This window comes from Pseudopodoces humilis, chromosome 28 (genome assembly GCF_049639895.1).
Source record: "Pseudopodoces humilis isolate 2021_Gansu_Grassland_sample_001 chromosome 28, ASM4963989v1, whole genome shotgun sequence".
Classification (NCBI taxonomy): domain Eukaryota; kingdom Metazoa; phylum Chordata; class Aves; order Passeriformes; family Paridae; genus Pseudopodoces; species Pseudopodoces humilis.
The window spans coordinates 5,286,125-5,307,967 of NC_142227.1; the positions used below are offsets into that span (position 1 = coordinate 5,286,125).

Consider the following 21,843-nt stretch of genomic DNA (forward strand, 5'->3'; position numbering starts at 1 on the left):
AGCTGCTCATTTAAAGTGCCACTCAAAGCACTGCAACCAAAGTTGGATGCATTTCCAAGGCCCTGGGCAAGGCTTTAGCCTTGGGCGAGACTTTGGATGAGTTTCCTGGATAAGCTGTCAAATCAAAGGTTTTCTGGACTTGTTTATCTTTAAAAAAAAAAAAAGTTTAAAAAAAGGGAGTGCCCTGGTTGGCTCAGCCAGTCCTTTAAAATAAAACTGTGATGCCACACAGCAATCTGACAGGGTGGGGGAGAGAAAAAGCAGCATCTGCAATAGCAAGAACAGTGTAAAAAGAGCAGATGTCCCAGAGAAAGGGGGCAGTGGGGAAAAGGAAACAGTTTCATGGGAAGGGTGTTCAGTCACAGTTGCATGGCTGATGTGCCAAATCCAGGCAGGTTTTGTTTGGCGCATGTCGACAGACCAATGCTGAGAAGAGCATGTTCATTGGGGTGCCCCCACTGCCCAGTTCTGCAGCCTTTTTCTGTGGGAGCAGGAGGGTTCCAGGGGTCTGATCACACCCTGCTGTGGACCAAGGGCTTTGGGAGCTTGGGAGTTGCTCTGTGGCCTCCGTGTCCAGGCACCAGTTGAGGAGGCAGCAGTCACTGCTGTGATGTGCTGTCTGTTCCCACTCCTGGCCCCCACTGTCATCCCAAAACCACTCAGAGCCCATGTGAGTCCAGCCTTGCTCAAGGACCCTGGTGTTCCTTAAGCCTTCCTACCTACCCATTGTGGCTCTGGCATGCAGAGATCTTTAGCACGAGAGCTGAATTTAAACTCTCCTGAGTCTTTGTGGTGCAATTCTGCATGAAATTGTTTATTTCTCACACAAATGCTGCAGTTACACAATTCAGCTCCCAGAGAGCTGATTTTTCAAAATTACATTTTTGGGGGGCATATCAAAAAGGAAACACAAAAAAGCACAAAATCTGCCTTCTCCAAACCACAAAATTCCAGTGAGGAAGTTCCCAGACACCAATCTGTTGAAAACCCAACTTTTCTCCAGTCTGAGGGACTGAGCTGGCTTTCAGAAAGGATTTTCTTCTTGATTGAGGTAGGTGTCCCTAAATACACAGCACAAGTCTTTTGGGGTGTTTAGCATTACAAAGACAAAATACAGAACTAACTATCTGCCGTCTCCTTACACCAGCCTTCTGCTGTGAACCTCTGTCATGGTGTAACCCCAGCTGACAACACTGCACAGTCACACACCACCCTCCAAGGAGGATGGGGGAGGGGGGGAGGAAAAAAAAAACTTTCTATTTGAAGTAAAAACAGTTTAATAATTGAGACAAAGTAGTACATAATAATCATAATGATAATAATAATTGTAATGAAAAAAAATACAAACCCCAAGTGGAATAAGTGATGCCCAATACAGTTGCTCACCACCCACTGATCTGTGCCCAGCCTGTCCCCCAGCAGTGATTGGCCCCTTCCAGGCAGCTCCCCCAGTTCACACACTGGGCAAGACATCCTGTGGTGTGGAATATCCCTCTGGACAGTTCAGGTCAGCTGTCCTGGCTGAGCTTCTCCCAGCTTCTTGTGCAGCTCCTTGCTGGCTGAGCATGACACACTGAAAAGTTCTTGGCTTGGGTAAACACCACATGACTGATGGTTTGGTTGTTGCTGTCAATATTATTGTCACCCTAAATCCCAAACCCAGCACTGTGCCAGCTACTAAGAGGAAAGTTAACTCTATCCCAAGCAAAACCAAGACAGTCTGAGGCTTCTGCCCATGGAGAGTAGGAAGTACCTCACTGGGAACAGAGATCCCTGGGTTTCCCTAGTCTTGGTGCTACCACAGTGGAAGAGGCTTAGGGGGCAGATACCTGGGCTTGACCCAGTGCTGCAACTCCTTGCAGCTTCTGGAGTAGAGAAGGAAGACCAATACTGTTGCCTGTGTCCACATGCCACCACAACAGTGACAACTGAGGTGGCACTAAAGAAGGTCCAGCCAGAAAAGTGTTTGGAGATGAAATCTAGGCTGGACCCAGGCAATGTCCCCCTTCATCTACATCCACCTTCTCCTCTCCTAAGGATAGAATTTAGCAGGATCCTGTGAGGTGGGACCTTGATGGGGCAAGATCAGAAAATGGCAGATCTGTGGGAATTGCCTCTCCTGTGGATTTCAGACACAGCTCAGCACTGTGCTTTCCTTTCTGGGCTGCCCATAACTGCTGCTCCTGCACTGCTACCAGTGCTCTGCTGCAAGAAATGTGCTTGGTGCACATCAGGCAAGGAGAGGCTTTGGTTGCATGGGGAAGATAAGTGTTATCATGAGTATCCAGCTGTGTTTGAGGTTTTTTAACTTAATTGAAAAAAAGCCAGAGGCAGGGCACTACTCCAGCACCCTTGGAGGAGCTGGACTCTGCTATATTTTCCAAGGCCTCGTACAGAGCAGCTCTGCAGTGCCCTGGCACTCAGTGGTGGTCGCTCCCATGGGAACACCAGGCACCAAGCTCCTCCCTGCACCAAGTCTCTGTGCTCCCTGTTGTCCCTACAGTCCCAGCTGAGGGGTGGGGGATTGAAGGAGGCTCTGTTTTGGCACCCAGCTCCATGACCTGCCAGTCCTCCCCTTGGTGGCCAGAGGATCCATGTGAGGAGAAGCCAGCAGGATGCATGACCCTCTCAGTTCCCAGAACCAATCTCAAGGTGATGACATTTGCCTTTCCAATCTCTCCCGTTCCCCCCAATTTCCCTCCCTGTCAGGGGCACAGCTTGAGCCATGAGTCCCTCCCCACCCAGAGCCACGGGCACAGCCTCTCCCCAGCACATGATGCCAAGCAAAAAGCAAAGATTGGGGCTTCACTCTCAGCATCAGCAAAAGTCACCTGCTTGTCTGTGAAGTCCAGGCAGACCTGGATGGCCCTGGGGTGGCAGGTAAGGTGCAGGGGGGTCCAGTCAGGATCACTGAAAGCATGGTACTGTCCAAACCACTGCCCCACAGCCCAGATCCCCTCCTGGGGTGTAAAACTGAGGACCCCCTTCCTCTTGACAGACTCCTGGGCCACTCCCACGGCCCACCAGTCCCCTGCCTTGACCACCTCCACCTCCCAGCAGTGTCTCCCCGCAGCAAAGCCCTGGCTGCCCAGCACACATGGCTCCGTGTCAAACCGCTCCGGGTTGTTTGGCAGCAAGGTCCACTCATCCCCCCGTCCAACCCCTCGCTGGTCATTGGCCAGAATGAGGAAGGGATTGGCGGTGTCTGGGTCCAGAGTCACATCAGCTGGGGACAGAGGAGGAGAAGCTGCTCAGAACAGGCAGCCCTGGGGCTGCACCCACCCCAGCAAGAGAAGGGACAGGGTGAGTTCCTTTTCCCTGCAGTGTGAAAACCCCCCCTAGCTGGACTGTCCCATGCTCCCTGCTGCCCCAATCCTGTCCTTGCCCCAGGGGCCTGCACACATCCTGGCCAAGAGGACCTCAGTTTCCTGGAGGAGGAGGCACCTGAATGGGTGGGTGCACACCTGAAGTACAGCCACCTGGACCTGAGCTGGGGTGTCTCTGGTGCTGAAAGAGGAGAACAGGCAGGTCAGGGCACAAACCAGTGCCAACCATGGTAGATGTTACTCCGAGACCCATTACCCATGGCCCCAAATCCACGTCTCTTTCTGTGAGCAATGGAGAGGGCCAAGGATGTCAGCTCAGGAGCCTTTGGTGCTGGAGCTGGGTCTACAGAGAAGCACCAAGAGTTCAGCTGGGAGTATTGCAGCCACCAAGTCCCAACCCATGAAAAGTCTACTCTGGGGACAAGGTCCAGTGTTTTGACCTCCAATAGTTGTATCACAGCAAAAGCAGGATGCATTTTCTTCTCACCAGAGAAAGAAATTCCTTCCTCCCCTTCTGAAAACTCACCTCTTCCACTCATGTCCTCCACCTCATCAATCAGGGTCTCACTTTCTCCATCCTGGATGCCAGCACATCAATCCAGCACACCACAGTCAATCAACAGGAGAGAAAACAGGATTCACTTCTGAAAGTGGGAATTGCAAGGCACAAGGGCTGAAGATGATAAAGCAGAGAAGAAATGATGGAAGGGTCACAGTATTCAGCACTTTTTAGACAGCCAGTACTCACCTGTTCAGCCTGCGGGTTGGCTCCAGGAAAGCAGGTTTGGGACGGTTTGGAAGGTCTTCAGTCTGCTCCCCACTCCTCTGATCCCCTCATCTGCTCAGGGGTGGACTGACCTTGCCCAGTATTTCCAGTTTGTTTGTGTGAGCAGGGCACAGTCCAGGGGGCTGGATGGCCTGGAGGACAGAGCTGGGAGTCTGTCTGGGTACCACCCCACTGAGCTTCCACCTCCCCTCCTCTGGGCAATGACCTGCTATGCCCTGAAGCTGCCAGCCCACATGGGACCTCATCCAACACCTCATCCAATTTGGCAATTCCTCCTGTTCCTGCAGTGCCCAGTCCTGTTTACATCACAGGGTCTACTGCATCTCTGCTCCCTTGGCCCAGCTGCAGGTGGGTGATAAGAGCCCCTGAGTGCTGGAGGAGTCTGTATCTCCCTGTGCAGGACGCTCAGAGACCTCCTGGGCCATGGCACCACAGGCATCTCCAGCCCTTTGGGATGGCACCTGGGGACACCAGATGCAGAGCAGTGGCCCATGCTCTGCATGTCAAGGTTGCATTCTGTGAAAAGGGGAGGTCTGGCTCCTGTCCTGGCTGTTTGCCCAGTTTTGTCCTGCTGCATGGGTTCATAGTGGAGATGTTTGCAGGGCATGTGCCACCTTGACTGCTCAACTGGTAAATGGGGAACAGCATGTGCTGGGCTTTGTATCTCACCACCTCTCTGTTCTCCAGGCAACTCTTCATGTGTTGAGGGATGATGGCCTTATTCCCAGTCCCAGGGAACACAAGGCATTCCACTCTTCTGTGTCACATCACTCTGGAAGGCACCAGCTGAGCACAAATAAAGCAGAATGCAAGGGCAGCTGCTGCCAGGTGGCTTTGTAGACACCTGTGTGAACCCTCTACCTGCCTGAAATCCCTGCCTGGAGCTTGGCTGCCTTGGCCAAGCTCACTGACTAGTTCCACTTTACCCATGACCAGCTCCTTTTGCACCTTTTTGGTTTGTCTGACACCTTGTCCTCCCCAAGTCCTTCCACTCCACATGGCTTTAGTACTCACATTCATCCCTTGGCACACACAATTGTCTGGGACACCCAGATTTGCACACCTGTGCAGGCTGGATTTGCCTGGAGCCATGCCCATGGAATTGTGATCCCATCAGTAAGTTAAGTTACAAGGTTCATTATTACACTTCTTTCTGCTATCTTTTGTTGGTGGTGGTGGTTAGGATTTTTCCATTTTTTCTCTTAGTGAGTTTTCTCCCATTTATTGCTAAGAGACAATAGCGACCGATACTTAAGAGACACAAAGGATATGGCCGAGGAGAAGGGGGAGGAGTGCAGCTGGCTGCTACGGCAGCTGAGGGCATTCTCTTGGGAAGGGCAGAGAGATCTGGTCTAGCAGGAAGGGCCATTAGCTCTCTCACTGTCGACATCAGAGGCAGGCTGCGGTCACCGTGGGGAGAATTCGCCACCACTGCGGGATGCCGTCTCCTGCTGCCTCCTACCGTGAGTGAAACTCCGCTCCTGAGGGCGGCCTTTGTATTGGGACCTTATTAACATCTGCCTCACCAAACAAAGGACCCTCACCATCTACTCGGGTGCCTCAGGGGAAACCCCAGGATCCCCAAGACCCCTCTGCCTCCAAGGGAGCCTCTCCAAGTGGTCCAGAGCCAGGCGGCTCCTGCCCAGCCCTGCCGCTTCTCTGCCCCTGCTCCGGGTTTTCACTACACTGAGAGGAATGACGGGTTTGTATTTACAAACAAGCTGTGGGTCTGTTGATAAGACTATCACTGAGAGATAACAGAAACAATGGGATGGGTTCCACTGAAGGATGAAAAAGACACTGAGGAAACACTACGAATTCCACAAGAGTTCAGAATTAAGAATAGGGTTATGCATTGGGGAAGGGCGGTGGGGGTGTCTCAGATATTAGGCTTTCCAGGAAGTCTGTACCTCTCAAGTCCCTCAGCCCATGGGGAAAGAGAAGGGACAAGCGGCAAGGAATTAGGATAAAAAGGAGGCTGCGCCCTCCAAAAATTTGAGAGACCCCAGGGGAATGCCCCATGGCCTCTCCCTTTATTTGAATAAAGTAAAAGGACTCCTCTGTCTCCTTTTTGGACATAAACCTCTGGTGTTTGTGGATTAATTTTCCAGACAACTGTAACCCAGCACCCCTGCCTGCCTGGACGCTCCTTAGCTCATGCTACAACTGTGGAGTTTCTGTTACATTTCATTTGCTACTCTGGAGTTTGCTCATCCCTGCAGCTCCAGCTGCCGCTCCACAGTTCCTGCTGCAGCCCGTTTTGGCCATTGCCGTGTGGAGAGGCGGCCGAGCTCGCGCCACAGCGCCCCCTGCAGCCGCAGGGGAATCATCGCACCTGCCCTGCCCGGCCGGGAGCCAACAGCGCCCCTGCTGGCTGTGAGCGGAACTGCACCAACAGGGAAAGTGGCCGCGAGAAGGCTGGGACCGGGTCTGAGGTTCTGGCCGGGACCGGGTCTGAGGTTCTGGCCGGGACCGGGTCTGAGGTTCTGGCTGGGACCGGGTCTGAGGTTCTGGCCGGGACCGGGTCTGAGGTTCTGGCTGGGACCGGGTCTGAGGTTCTGGCCGGGACCGGGTCTGAGGTTCTGGCTGGGACCGGGTCTGTGGTTCTGGCTGGGACCGGGTCTGAGGTTCTGGCTGGGACCGGGTCTGAGGTTCTGGCTGGGACCGGGTCTGAGGTTCTGGCTGGGACCGGGTCTGTGGTTCTGGCTGGGACCGGGTCTGAGGTTCTGGCTGGGACCGGGTCTGAGGTTCTGGCTGGGACCGGGTCTGTGGTTCTGGCCGGGACCGGGTCTGAGGTTCTGGCTGGGACCGGGTCTGAGGTTCTGGCTGGGACCGGGTCTGAGGTTCTGGCCGGGACCGGGTCTGAGGTTCTGGCTGGGACCGGGTCTGAGGTTCTGGCCGGGACCGGGTCTGAGGTTCTGGCTGGGACCGGGTCTGTGGTTCTGGCCGGGACCGGGTCTGAGGTTCTGTTTGTTGTTGTTGCTGCTGCTGTGGTTGTTTTTTTTGCCTTGTTATACACACATACATACTGCTAAAGAACTGTTATTCCTTTTCCCATATCTTTGTCTGAAAGCCCTTTGATTCCAAAGTTATAATAACTTGGCAGGAAGGTGATCACATTTTCCCATTGCAAGGGAGGTTCCCACCTCCCTTTCAAAAACCTGTCTTTCAAACTAGGACAGTTGTCCAGGTCTGTCTGTCTGTACAATTTCTTTTTTACTTCCCTATTTTTCTTGTAACCCCTTTTGGCCAGGTCTCTGATCAGGTCTCTCTCTGGACACCCAGCAGGTGTCCCATGCCTGGCTGGGCTGAGAGGGTGCTGCACCTGGCTGGGCTGATCTCCACAGGCACTGCGTTCACCTCTCAGGGCAGCAGATTTCCCCAAAGCATCCATCCTCGATGGCCTCACCTCTCAGCAGGGAATTGCTTTCAAGCAATTTTTATGCTACTGCTGGGCTTTGCTGCCACCGTGGCACTGCCACTGGGTGTGAATCCCAGTTCCATTACCTCCCTCCTTCCCACTGCCTCCAGGCTCATGCCAGGGATGTGCAAACTGCTGCCAGTCCAGGCAGCGCTGTGGGAGGAGGCTGTCACGTCCAGCCCTGGAGAGTCTCTGCAGCAAGGGTGTGTCTGTGCATGCTCCCAGAAGGGCATATCCAAAGCAAAAGCATTACCAAAATTACCCAAATTACTCAGCAACTTCCATTTTGAAGCAGAGGCAGCACAGGAGGAAACGGGTGACATTTTTTTTTCCTTTTCAGGCAGGGAAAGACTTAGCTGGGACCAGGGGATCTCCCTGAGGTTCTGGGTGATGGCCGAGCAGCTCCACCTCCAGCTCAGAGTGCAGGAAAGAGCTCAGGACCTCCAGCTGTGTGGCATTTTTTGGGAATCTGCAGATGGAAATCACCCTCTGGCATCTATTAGAACTGCCCGTGGTTTCCTCCTCTTGTTAGCAAAGTGGAACCAAGTCAGTGGGCAAAAAGGGGGATGGGAGAGTAGAGCGGGGTCACATCCTGTCCTGTCTGGGCCTAGGATCAGTGTTTTGGGTATTTTGCTTCCCCTGGTCCAAGATCACTTCCCACTCTCTTTGAGGTGTATGGATTGACTCCTGAATTGCTCAAGACTTCTCCTTCTCATTCTGTACTTGTTTTTCTCTTTCTTAATGCTGGATCAAAAAAGCCAGAGCAGGCTGTCCTTTGCTTTCCCCTGGAAAATCCCCACAACTTTTTATACCAGTCTGGTACTTTGTATAAAACACTAATCAACGTCAGGCTGAAGATGGAAAATCAATTTCAACCTTTGGCATCTGAGGTTCTTCACTAGGCTTTACAAAAAGGGGCTGGTTTCAGCAATGAATCCTTTAAAAGTGAATTCTGCCTTTCTTTTTTTTCATCTTCCCTTGGTTTTCCTCCCTTTTGCCCTTTCCCTCTCCTTCCTCATCTCCAGGTGGTGCTCCAGTAAAGAGGATGCTCTCCTGTTCCTAGCTCCTCTACTCTCTGCTGGCTTTTGTCATTTACAGTTTAGTTTTCCAAGTTCATGAGCAGCACTAGGTAAGAATCCTGTGGATCCTGCTGATCTCTGTGGCACAGCTTCCAGCCTGAGTATCTTCCTGGCTGCCAGTGCAGCAGCTCCCTGTGAACAGCAGAGCTCAGAGCAGGGTCAGGCCCTTTCCATAAACCTTCTCTACTTCTGGGAACACCAGCATCCCTCTGGATCCTGGTGCATCCGTCCAGCCATGGCAGCACAGGTGTTGGAACAACTTCACTGAACCTGGGTAAAGATTAGATGATGCCAAAGAATTGATTATAATTTGCTGCCATTTCCCTCCCTGCTTTTCTTATTTCCTGCACGTTCCCATTTATTGTGCCAGGGTGTGTTGGACCCTTAGGAAAACCAGATCAATAAAGGAAAAAAGCCAGCAACAACAAACTTGGCCTGGGCTCTTTTTTTATATTGCTGACCTGAAGCTTCTTCAAGGCAGCCCTGGCAAAGGATGCAGCAGAGCACTTAACTCAAAAGTGATCTTGTCAAAGAAGTTAATTTGCTTTTATTTCCCTTCAACCAGAACCATTTTCTCAGTGAGCTCAGTGGCCAGTTTATTATAAGCCTTTTTCTTTTAAATTTTCAAAGATGCCAAGAGTAGCTGAGACATTTCTACCTTTTTAATAGATCTTTGTAAAGGATGAAAAGATATAAGGATATTTGAATTTTATTTGTAGCCAAGTTGTCACTTGCTCCAGCCAACCTCCCAGAAACCTTCCAGCTACTTCCATCATTCCTTGTCCTGCTTTCTGCCTGCCCTGAGCTGCATGGGCACCACTTATCCACTTGAGAACCAGGGGTTTGAAGAACGCTCCTGGCAGCATTGGACAGGGAAGCAGAGGAAGGAGTGGTGGCCTGGCCCCAGCCCACTGCCAATGCTGCAGGGTAGGGTCCCTCTCCCAGCTCCCCTCAGCAGCTCTTCTGCCTGGCATGGGGACGCTGCCAGCATGGTGACCTGGTGTCTTGGTTTTGGAGACAAATTTCAGGAGGAAACACCCTGGAATGGGTGTTTTCTCTAGAGAGAAAGGGCTTCAATAACTCTCTTCTGCCAGTGCGAGAAATGGATACCAGGGGATGAAAGTGAAAAAAAAGTAAAACTATTAACAAAGCAAGATACCCAAAAAGCACAGGTGAGAAAAGAAAATTGAACCTTACACCCCACCCCCACCTTGCTGAGAGGCAAAGATGGTGGCTGCCCTTCTTTGTCTCTGGGAAGCGGGGAGAAAAGAGTTCACAAAGTGGCTGGGAACCTGTTGGATTTCTGGTGTGGATCTTCTCCTCACAGCAGGCAAAGTTGGTGTCCCTTCTTTCACTGGTCTTTCTGGGGTTTGGACCAGCCAGGGGTGCCCCTGCGGGCTTCTTGGGCCAAAGGACAAAACAAATCAAAACAGTTCAAGGAAAAAAAACAAATAAAACAAAAAGCTGCTGATGAAAAGCCTCCAGGCCAGGGCAAGAAAAAAACAAAAAAACAAACAAAAAAACAAAACCAAAAACCAAAATCCTGGGGCTCCCAGGCTCTGGTCCTGCCTCTGGTTCATCTTAAAGATCACACAGACATTTCTGGGCATAAAGCAGATAATTAGGAAATGAGGTATCATCATAAAATCACCCGAAGACACCTGGCCTGACAGCACACAAACAGCACTGAGCAGCATCTGCTGTGCCTCAGCTCAGGTGCCACGACAAACTCACAGCTCTCTCTTCTTCCCCCAGCTCTGCTCAACATGAGGGGACACCCCAACCCCATCACCATGGCCAAGGGCAAGAACGTTGTGCTGCCCTACAGCTTCTCCCCAGAGCAGCACGCACACGATACAAAGGTGACCTGGTTTTGAGAACAGTTCTCACCTTTTGTGCATCACTACAGCCTTGCCATGCCCTGTCCAGCCTGGATGAGCAAGGAGGTTTTGGAGGAACTTTTGAACAAAAAAAGTATGTATCATCTTTGGAAGGAGGGTCAGGTCTCTCAGGAAGTATTTAAGGGGGCTGCTAGAGCATGTAGGAAAAAAATTAGAGAGGCCAAAGCTCAGTTTGAACTTAAAATGGCGACTTCTGTAAAAGACAATAAAAAATGTTTTTATAAATATATTAATGCTAAAAGGAAGGGTAAGAGAAACCTTTGTTCTTTATTGGATAAGGGAGAAAACTTAGTAACTGCAGGTGAGGAGAAGGCAGAAGTGCTTAATGCCTTCTTTGCCTCAGTCTTTAGTGGGAAAGCCGCTTGCCTTCAGGACAACTGTCCTCCTGGGTTGGTAGATGGTGGCAGGGAGCAGAATGGTCCTTCTATTATCCAAGAGGAGGCAGCCAGAGAACTGCAGAGCTGCTTGTATGTTCATAAATCTATGTGACCAGATGGGATCCATCCCAGGGTGATGAGGGAGCTGGCAGATGAGCTTGCAAAGCCGCTCTCTATCATTTACCAGCAGTCCTGGCTCACTGGTGAGGTTCCAGATGACTGGAAGCTGGTCAATGTGACACCCATTCACAAAAAGGGTGGTAAGGAGGGTCCTAGTAATTATAGGCCAGTCAGCCTGACCTCAGTACCTGGTAAGGTAATGGAGCAGTTTACACTGACTGTCATCATGCAGCACTTACAGGATGGCCAGGGTATCAGACCCAGCCAGCATGGGTTTAGGAGAGGTAGGTCATGTTTGACCAACCTAATCTCCTTTTTATGACCAGGTGACCTGCCTGGTGGATGGTGGAAAGGCTGTGGATGTTGTCTATTTGGACTTCAGCAAGGCCTTTGACACTGTATCCCACAGCATTCCCTGGAAAAGCTGCAGCCCTCAGCTTGGACAGGAGCCCTCTGTGCTGGGTTAGGAACTGGCTGGATGACCAGGCCCAGAGAGTGGTGGTGAATGGTGCTGCATCCAGCTGGGGACCAGGCACCAGTGGCGTCCCTCAGGGGTCTGTGCTGGGGCCAGTCCTGTTCAATATTTTTATTGATCACATGGATGAGGGTATTGAGTCCTTCATTAGTAAATTTGCAGATGACACTAAGCTGGGAGCATGTGTTGATCTGTTGGAAGGGAGGAGGGCTCTGCAGAGAGACCTGGAACATTTGGATGGTTGGGAAAGTCCAGTGGGATGAACAGGATGAATAAGTCCAAGTGTCGAGTCCTGCATTTTGACCACAATAATCCCCTGCAACACTACAGGCTGGGTGCTGTGGCGGTGGAAAGCCTGGAGCACCGCGACTTCTCTAGAGAAACGGCCCTGAGAAGGGCCGGGTCAAAGCGCATGAGCAGCTTCGAGCAGTTGAGTGATTCCAGCTCAGGCTCAGCGGTAGTTGAGTGATTTCAGCTCAGCTCGGCAGTGGCGGGCAGGCAACGCAAGAAGTAGGGACGAGAATGCTGGTCCAGCATTCCACCAAGGCAAAACCTTTTATTCAGGCAGAGCTTTGGCGAAGGGTGCCGGCAACAGCGAATCTCCCAAACAGGGGAAAACCCGGGATATTTATGGGGAAGAAGAGGGGCGGGGGGAAGCCTGAGATACCTGTATCAGGGTGGGACAGCAGGGGAGAACACCAATGAAACACAACAGTTTAACATATCTAACTCAAAGACCCCTGGGAGCGACACATTGTGTCTCCCTCACAGAGAAGTATCTCCCCTCCAGGGGAGAGCCAGGATCTCGGGCCCAGCGGGCTCCTCCGTACCCACAGCTGGGGACAGTGTGGACAGACAGTGCCGAGGTAGAAAGGGACCTGGGGGTGCTGGTGACAGCAGCTGAACATGAGCCAGCAGAGTGCCCTGGTGGCCAAGAAGGGCAATGGCTCCTGGCCTGGATCAGGAATGGTGTAGCCAGCCAGGAGCAGGGAGATCATTCTTCCACTGTATTCAGCACTGGTGAGGCCACACCTCGAGTGCTGTGTCCAGTTCTGGGCCCTTCAGTTCAGGAAGGACGTTGAGACACTTGAGCATGTCCAGAGGAGGCAACAAGGCTGGTGAGGGGCTGGGAACACAAGCCCTATGAAGAACGACTGAGGGAGCTGGGGCTGTTTAGCCTGGAGAAAAGGACACTCAGAGGTGACCTTATCACTCTCTACAACCCCCTGAAAGGTGGTTTTAGTCAGATGGGGGTCAGTCTCTTTCACCAGACAGCAACTGACAAAACAAGAGGACACAGCTTTAAGCTGCACCAAGGGAAATTTAGGTTGGACGTTAGGAAAAAGTTCTTCATGGAAAGAGTGATAAAACACTGGAATGGTCTGCCTGGGGAGGTGGTGGCATCACCATCTCTGGAGGAGTTTAAAAAAAGACTGGGTATGGCACTCTGCCATGGTTTAGTTGAGGTATTAAGGCATGGGTTGGATTTGATGATCTTGAAGTCTCTTCCAACCTGGTCATTCTGTGATTCTGTGATACAAGGCAGGCCAGAACCAGTATGGGGAGCAGATGCTTCAGTACTGAGGGTGCACCAAGCTGCTGAAGGATGGCCTGCCCCAGGGCAGCACACACTAGAAAATTTTCCCTGTTCAGCTCTCTGACAGAAGGAATTACACCCATTTTGTTCAACATGGCTCAGCTTATGACAAGGCTGCAGTGAAGTTCCAGGTGACAGGTCTATAGTTCGTGTCCCTGGTACTTCTAATTTACTTACTTGGAGACAGTGCTCTTTTTCCCTGTCCTCCTGTCCAGAAGTAGTTTGAGGTGGCTGCTTTGGAAATAAGGTTTTCTTCAGTCCTATATTTGAAAATACCAAGATTGTCTCAGAGAAGTTAAATTATCCACCAAGTGGCCATAAGGAGCTTGTGAGATATGCTTCTTCCTTCAGAGGTGTTCTTGCTATTGTTTTCTTCATATAAGAAGGTGTAAGAAAAAATTAGGCATTGGGTAATAAAGGAAGGATGTTATAATTTGTGCATTTATATTTTACTATCCAGGCCTGTGGTTTATTTTGCTGCAGAACTGGCCTCCAGAACAGATCTCTATGTTATGTGAAGGAGATTGCAAGAAATGTCCTGACTCCAGGTGACACTTGTCTGAAAAAAAATCATTGATTTGTCTGTGTCAAAGTTTGTCCTTGTCAGGGAGAGAAACAGCCAAACCACCACATCTCCCAATATCCAACAGCCTGGAGGCTCACCTGGGGTCTCTGTTCCCGCAGCCAGTGGCTCTGCCCTGCTCATCGTACTGGAGTGCTATGAGGCTGGGGAGATCCAGGTGTCCTGCAGCTCAGCCAGCTGGTGCCCATGGCCTCAGGTGCTGTGGCAAGATTCCTGTGGGTGACAGCTCCCATCCCACTGGGAAGACACTGCCCTGGATGAAAATGGGCTCTTTGCAGTAGAGAGCAGCATCACCTCACCAGGGGTGTGACCCAGGAGCTCCCCTTTTGCTGCAGCATGTCCCGCACAGACTGGAGCAGGGGTCAGCCTTTTACAGATCAGCTCAGCTGAGCACAGGGCATCATGGGGAGCTGTGCTCCGCAGAACCCCCCGGGGCATTGGCCCAACAGTGGGCTCAGCATTTCCATTTCCATTCCATTTCCATTTCCGTGTGCAAACAACTGTGGTTTTGGTGGGGCTTGTGCAGCTGTGCTCCTAAATCAATCACTTCCATCAGGAAGTGCAGGGTGGGGGGGAAAAGGAACAGCCCTCAGTGTGGCAGAGTTTCTACAGACACCTGTCTGAAATAAACACTGGAACTAAATGAAAAAGGGAAAACCAATCCATGCCCTTAGTCTCTCCCACTGTGAAATCCTGTCCTACAGGTTTAGTATGAGAAATAAATCCTTGTGTCTCATTTTAGCACCTGCAGATAATGAATGTATTTTTAATTTTCCCTTGTGCCACAGGAAAGCTCCTTTTTCACTGGATAATTGATTTGGGGCTGGAAACAGAGCAGACATGCAATGGTGATCTGAACTAACCATACATCAAAATGCACTACAGCAGCACATGCTTTTCCATTCTGTTTTGTTCCTCTTGTACTTTGGGAATGAACAAGACTTGGAGATTTTATTTTCCTGAGGTGTCATTATCTTTCTCCTGGTGGTACTGTCTTGCATTGGAGTGTTGCTGTGTACATGTTACCCTATTTCTGATCCCCTATTGACTAATGAAATACAACGTTTGTGTTTTTTCTAAAAAAGGAGAAACCATGATGTAACTAGAAATAATGTGGTTAGAAATCCATCTTGCATTTGAAAATCCTCAAAAATACAGACAAAATGTCATCAGCCTCAGACAAGTGCTTGATTGCCAAAATGTGGGGGTACTTTTTGTCATTTTTTGCCAGTTTTTGGAGTATAGTGAGGAGCTGATTTTCATTCTCAATGGGATTCAGATGGAATGACCATGTATGAAATAGAAATAATCTCCTTCCCATTGCTAGTCTCAGAGTAACCTCTCGTTCAGGGATTTCATTCTTCAGATCCTTTTTTCCATGATGCCCATTCTTGGATGATTGCCACAGGCCTGGTCCTGGTTGCTGTGGCTGCTTTCCTTTATATCCTGTTTATCTGTTTATCTGTTTAAGATGAAAGGTACCATCCTGGGGCAGGAACTGGGGTGGAGCTCAGCTGTCCTGCTAAGCCACCTCTGGTCCTAACTGATGCGAGGGGTTGAGAAACACCCAGATGGAACCAGAGTCTTGTCCCGATAACTGGGGCACACATTTGGTGCCAGGGAACTTAAAGACCCAGGGACCTTTGACTTCTGTCAGTAAAAGAAAGGCTTCTTTTCTAGCAAGAAGGCAAGGAATGAAGTTGGCATTAAAGCCACATAATTCACTCCTCTGCCCCATCATGGAAATGCAGCAATAATTCACCTTGCCCTGTAAAGAAACTGACACTTTTGGGTGGTCTGGCACCACCCAAGGAAAGGGCCTCCTTTCCTTCTGACTCTGATGGGAGGTGATACAGAGGATTGAAGGAAACTGAAATCCTCTTTTTCTTACTCAGGGAAGATGGGGCTGGTGGGTCATGTGGGCACTGAGGCACATCTAGACTCTGCAGCTCTTCTGCCATGTGGGTGATTGTAACCTGCTGGGGGTTATTCAGTGATTGTTGGGAGAGATGATTTTTAAATTTTTTTGCATTTCTTTCTTTTCTTTATGGGAAAGCATCAGAAAAAAATAGGTAAATTTTACTTTCCATTTTCCAGAAATTGGAGAATTCTTCAAATGGAAGAATTCATGGGTTGCATTTCTGGGGTACATTTGGGATGGAAATTATTTGGATACATACAATTATGCAATTAATTTGAATGAATCAATTTTCTAATTCTAAGAACAATTGTAATGCGGTGGTCGTGGATGGGGAGATGAAAATCCACACTCATACTCCAAGTGCTCATGAGACAACAGCCTCGTTTATTATTCAGAGCTCACTTAAATACTTAATTCAAATCTCCTGGGCTTTACAGCCATTGGCTGAGATCTCTCTCCCTGCCCAGCTTCTTGACCAGACAGTCATGTGCTTTCTTCTCAGCTTGGATGGGGCTGGCTGAGGGTCCCCTATAATGTATCCAGGGACATATTCAGACATGAAGTAGGCTAGCTGAATTGGATTTGTGTTTGTCATGGGGTGACTTTACCTTTAAGGTGGTTTTGGGAGCTAAGGAAGTTGAAGTTGCTGGGGACTGATGGGAGCCTTTTCTCCTGACCAATTATCGGTCATTACTGGGAATTGACAGCAGTTTTGACCATTGAAAAGTGGGATCAACTTGTGAACCCTACCTTAAGATGTAAAGCCAGAGCACTCTTGTCTCTCTTAGTTTCCTGGCTGTGAAAGGTAACAGAGCTCCAGGCCTCCCGTTCCCTGCCCAGGCCATGCGGCCGGGCGGGGGCTGGGCTGGGCCTGCCGCGGCTCCCAGCCAGGAGATGGGGTCTGCAGGGCTTGCCCCGGGCTCTGGCCGGGCCAAGCCAGTTCCTGACTCGGCTGCAGTGACCAGGAATTCACCAGAGACTGCCGAGTAAAGAAAGGAAAAAAAAAAAAAGCTTGGGACCTGCAGCGTGCTGAGACAGCGACTACACTCTCCAGAGCAGCCATGAGGAATTTTCTATTGCAGACAGCTCCAGCTCCTACACCAGCAGAGGTCACAGAACCATCTACAAAGCCTGGGCAAGATTTTAAACTTTTCATTACCCAGATGAGACTTGCAGATTAATCCTTTTATCCAGAGAGAGGAAAAGAGAGTGATCAACATGTAAAGAGACTTTATAAACTATCAGAGACAGTAAAGAAAAAGAAGTTTCAGAAAAGGTAGAGAATAAGGAGATGCTTTTATGAGCTGAAATACCTTTCTGTTGAGGCTATGGAAATAGACAATAAGGTCTTGAAAAAACTCCTTTAATTCATGACAGTATATAGGGAGGAATAGAGTGTTCAAAGTGTAAATTTTAAATAAAAAGTAGAGTGATTGTGATACAGTGAAGTACTAGAATAGAGTGAAGCGAAGATTTGAAGCCTTGGGAGGCAATGAGAAAACTGTTTCCCAGCGAAGCTCACAGAGACAGATGAAGAGAACTTTTGCCTTTGAATAACTCATCCTTAAAATGAAATCCCTAGACTCATTGACCCATACACACCTCAGAGTGAGGTGAAATGGGAGGAGTGAGCTCTGATAACAGCAGTTCTGGGCAGCTGACATCAGGGCAATAGAAGACTATAACAGAAGTAGTTTTCTTGTGAGAAACTCCATAAATTAACAGAAAGAGACTTCTGTTTCTCTACAAAGACTGGTGAAAAGACTGTAGCAGGAATTGTTTAACCACCAAAGTTCTAAAGTTTTTGTCTCTGTTGTCATGTGAACAAGGGAATGGTGGGTAGTAAGGGATAAAAAGGGTTTTTTCTGAAAGTTTATTCTGGTGTTCTTATTATTGTAGTTTCTTAATAAACTTTCTTTATTCCTTTTAAGTTTTAAGCCTGTTTTGCTCTTGTTCTAATCCATATCTCACAGCAAGAAATAAGTAATTTTTTAATTACTGGTTTAAAACCACGACAGTGTTATGGTCAGATTCACTGTGTCCACTCCAGGCCAGCTGTACTATGACAATACTGTGACAGACAATCATTGCAGAACCACAGAAAGTGTGAAGAGATGTACCAACAGTGAGCTTTGCTCTTCAAAGTGCTCTCAAGTGTCGCCCTGAAAATTAAAGCTTCTGATAATGTTTTCATAGTTTTAGTTACTTTCCTATGAAAGTCCTGTAAACATAAGTTGTTTATCACATTCCTTTTAAGAAGCCTCTTTTGATGGATGTTTCACATGACCAGTGTGCTTGGGAAGGTGGTAGCTTAATTATCCAATCCCTGGTCATTGTCGAGAATCTATAAATACTGGAATCAGAGAATAAAGTGATGGGTTTTTGTTCTGACACTGAGAGTGGTCATGTGAATCATTTCATGTCCTTTAGCGACGCTCAAGGTTCTTCCTTCCCAAGGCCAGAGGAAGTTTTGAGGTAGCACATTTTGTTTTGCAGAGGACTCAGATTTCTCAGCACTGCAGAGCTCAGGCTTAGGGCAGTAATGTACTTCTGCAGGAGGCATTTAACCTTGTGTCTCCCTTGTTGAGGCAAACCTGCCCCTTCACAGCTGCGCTAGAACTGGAGCCCAGTCTCGGGTCTCCAGCAGGGTGGTGCTGATCTCTGTGCATGGTAGGGTTAGGGCGGGTGGGTGAGATCCCAAAAGTTTTGAGAAGAAAGGCCCCAAGGAGTTGCTGGGCTGAAGCTTTTCTTTCATGATCAATTTCAGCTTCCTCCCTACCCCAACAAGCCTATCATGGGAAAAATGCACCAGTTTGGTGGTGATACTCTGGTCTGGTTTTGTTTTCCAGCAACACAAGCAGCAGGACTGTGTAAGTCTCACTCCCTGTCTTCTTGGTGAAATGCTCTGTGAAAAATTCCAGGCTTTTTCATTCATACTCCCATTCTGTCCAAATGTTCCTTTTAGGCAGATATTTTCCTTTGCCATCCTCTGGCCTTGTAATCATGTGAAAATTCACCCCAGTCATTAGATTTTTCCCCTGGGTAGCTGTCAATGCTTTCTGACACTCCTTTAATTTAAGTATTGAAATTCTGAACAGTTATTTTTTTTTAAGGGAAAATTACAGAAACCTGAACTTTTAAGATATCTCCTACATAAATACAGATTGTTCAATCAGTAAATTTAAAAAAACTTAACTTGCTTGAAGAGCAAGCAAGTTTGCTTGTTTGTTTACTTGCTGGTAGAATTCGTCAGGAATAGTGCTTTGGCTGTTACAAATTAACTCTTGGTAAATTGGTGCCAATGAAGCGGGGAAAAAATTATGTGGGGAAACTAAATACAGGTCATCTGTCCTTGCAATTGGAGCACAAGCCAGTGTATCTCCCCCTCCATCGCAGCCTGTCCTGATATGTGCGGTCAGGACAGCGGGGTCCTGATGGTCCTGACCTGTCCTGGGGTTTAGTGGGGTGGGAGTCCCAGGGAAGGGGCTGTGCCACACAGTAACTTGTGTGTGTGTTCCTTGTTCAGGGGACTGCAGTGCAGAAATCAGTGAGTCATCTCCTCTTCCTTACAAAGAACTATTTACAGAGTCTCTCTAGGGTGGTGGGTTTGGTTTTTTCACTTTAAACGTGTAAAGTAGCCAGAAAAGTGGTTGGGGTTGGAGGGAAGGAGGATGAATTTGAAAATCAAGAATTTGAGATGACTAGAGATGATGTCTGGGGCTGGGAATGGGTGGCAGCAGTGGTGATGCCAGCAGACTGGGAGTGTCCTGGTCCCCTTGGAAGCGAGGGACCTCTGAAAGAACATTTCCAGCCCCAGATTTGCACAGGACAAACTGCACCATTCCTGACAGAGCAGAGCTCCAGGATGGGGGTGGGACAAGGCTTTGGATGGCTAAGCTGTGGCAGAAACCCACCCTGGGGCATATGCAGGTGGTTACAGGGAAGGAGACACGGGGTATATCCAAATCAATATCCCACAACCCACCTGTGCTGGTTTACCTTCTTTTTCAGAGAAGCAAGTCAGAGAACTCGGTGAGTATCATTCTCTTTCATACGTGAGAGACTTCTCAGCTGGGCCTTTATCTCATCTGAGTTTTGTATGTGTGCCCTGGTTTTGGTTTTCCTTTTGGGAAGAGGTTGCAAATACAGAACTTGTTTCAGAAATTATTTTCCATTGGTCTCTGTGTGGCTTTACACTGTTCCCTGTAATTATTCTATACTGAGAAGAAAATGCCTTCAGTTTTCAAAGTACAAACTGATCATAAATGTATGTCTGAATCATACATCTGAATCATACATCTGAATCAGGACTGGCAGCATGGTTGTATTTGTAGTAAATGGATGGAGCCCTTTCACATAGTCATACATTAAAGTTTTGAAGCAACACACTGACTTTCACAAAGATAACAACTCAGAAAATGAGCAGCAACACTGGCATATCATTACCCTGAGTTAATCCAGTACAAGTGTGTTTGATTAGCTTTCACCTGTGGGTTGGTTTTTTTTTTGTTTGCTTGTTTGTTTTTAAAAAGCATGGAGAAGATATGCAGTACCTATAGAAGAAGGTAATTACAATTTTTTTTTCCAGGGTGCTGAATCATTTTCCCTGCTTTATTCTCCCTCCCTGGCAGTTCCCCTATTGCAGGCTGTTAGGGGTACCAGGGGTGGTTCTGCCAATCTCCCTTTAGCAAAGGAAGTGTAACACCCAAATTCCTTGTACATTCGGTGCATGCTCCAGTTTCAGGCAAATCTGGAGAGTCCTGGTCCTCAGTGAGCTGTGTCCTCACATTTCACCCATCTGGGGTCTTCAGCCTGAAGGTCTGCTGACAATCTTCTCATTTCTCTGCAACTTTTTCTGTTCATTGAACCAACATTGTGATCCTGTGCACCTTCCCCTGCCACAATCTGCCAGCCCTCACTCCCACCCTGCTTCTTCCTTAGGCAACTCCAGGCAAGAGCTCCCCTGGGGTGAGCTCTGCCTTGATGTATTGGTTCCATCTCAGCTGCAGTGAACATGATTCTGGATCCAGACACAGCCCACAGGGACCTTGTCCTGTTTGATGATGGCAAAAGTGTGAAACAAGGTGACACAGAACAGGACATCCCTGACATCCCTGAGAGATTTAACCCATGCTGCTGCATGCTGGGCTGTGATGGCTTCACCTTCAGGGAGACATTACTGGGAGGTGAAGGTGATGGACACAGGAGGATGGCCCATGGGGGGTCTCTACAGAAGATGTGAAAAAGAAGAATGATATTGAATTTAAGCCTGAGAAAGGTAGCTGGGAAGTGAGGCTGTTGGAAGGGTACTTCCTAGATCTCACATCTCCTAATTGCACCCTCCTTCCTGAAGTCAGTACCCCCGAACAGATCTGGATCTATCTGGATTAAGAGGGATGGGTGGCATTTTTCAGCGTTGATGAGAGTATTTCCATCTTCACATCTCCACTGGTACTGTCTGAATGGAAAAAATACACTTTTGGTTCTGTCTGGGTCCTGGGACATTTCAAAATATGACTGTGATGAATGGAATGGAGTAAGAAAAGGCTTTTCTAGGAGAACTTGTTAGTTCATACTCACAGAAGGATTGAGGTTAGAAGGAACCTGAGGAGGTTTCTGTGGCAACCAGCTGCTCAGAGCTGGGTTAACCTGAGGGCTATGTTTGCTGTCTTTGGACCTTGTTTGGCTGAGCTGTGTAGGGTTTCCCAGGGCAGAGATCTCATTATGTCTCTGGAGCTCTCTCTCTGCAGAGAGCTGCATCTCTCTCAAGGGTCTAAACCAACCCTTTCTCTTTGGTCAGAATTCCTCCAGTTGCAACTCATGTTGTCAGAGGTTCCAGGAACAGAGATATTTTGGGAATGCTTGCAATAAAATTACTTTGGTGTTATTTGTCTGTATGCATGTCAGCATCAAGACTCTCTGAGCAATATCTCCTTCTCCTTTCAGCCTGTAGGATTTGCCAGCACTTAGGAGAAAATGGCTCACTGTATGCTGCTGGAGCCAATGAAGTTATGTCAGCGGGGCAGTTATGTCTGTTGGGGTAAGGAAAGGGTTACAGAAAGAACAGCAGCAGCAACATCAGGGGTTTGAACAAACTACACAAGGTGAACAAGAAACTGCTTCAACCAGAACATGAAGAAATCTGAAACAAAATGTTTTTTCCGCCCTACTGACTTGTGACTCTGGAAAGAATAATAGATTGTTAATAGATGTCAAGAATACAGATTTATTGTAGAACTGTGATTAGTTTTAAGCT

At 48.7% G+C, this 21,843-nt stretch overlaps 1 protein-coding gene and 1 pseudogene across 5 annotated transcripts; one reads left to right on the forward strand and one right to left on the reverse strand.

Annotated features, from left to right (window-relative positions):
* Nucleotides 1-198: 198 nt before the first annotated feature.
* On the reverse strand, nucleotides 199-6,074 carry LOC102105029 (E3 ubiquitin-protein ligase TRIM7-like). Of its 5 annotated transcripts, XR_015774633.1 has the most exons (4): nucleotides 4,075-6,072; nucleotides 3,853-3,970; nucleotides 1,349-3,226; nucleotides 199-1,061 (listed from the first exon to the last, which is right to left on the reverse strand). XR_015774633.1 is itself a non-coding variant. In XM_088067786.1 (3 exons), exons 2-3 carry the CDS (start codon nucleotides 3,863-3,865, stop codon nucleotides 2,706-2,708), a joined length of 534 nt encoding a protein of 177 aa, XP_087923912.1. In that variant the 5' UTR covers nucleotides 3,866-3,904; nucleotides 4,075-6,074; the 3' UTR covers nucleotides 199-2,705. The 5 variants fall into 5 exon arrangements, 4 of the variants coding, with proteins under 4 accessions (XP_087923912.1, XP_087923911.1, XP_087923910.1 ...); XM_088067786.1 differs by having other exon boundaries at nucleotides 199-3,226; nucleotides 3,853-3,904; nucleotides 4,075-6,074; XM_088067785.1 differs by having other exon boundaries at nucleotides 199-3,226; nucleotides 3,853-3,999; nucleotides 4,075-6,073.
* Nucleotides 5,552-21,118, forward strand: LOC102105210 (butyrophilin subfamily 1 member A1-like; annotated as a pseudogene).
* The last annotated feature ends 725 nt before the right edge of the window (nucleotides 21,119-21,843 follow it).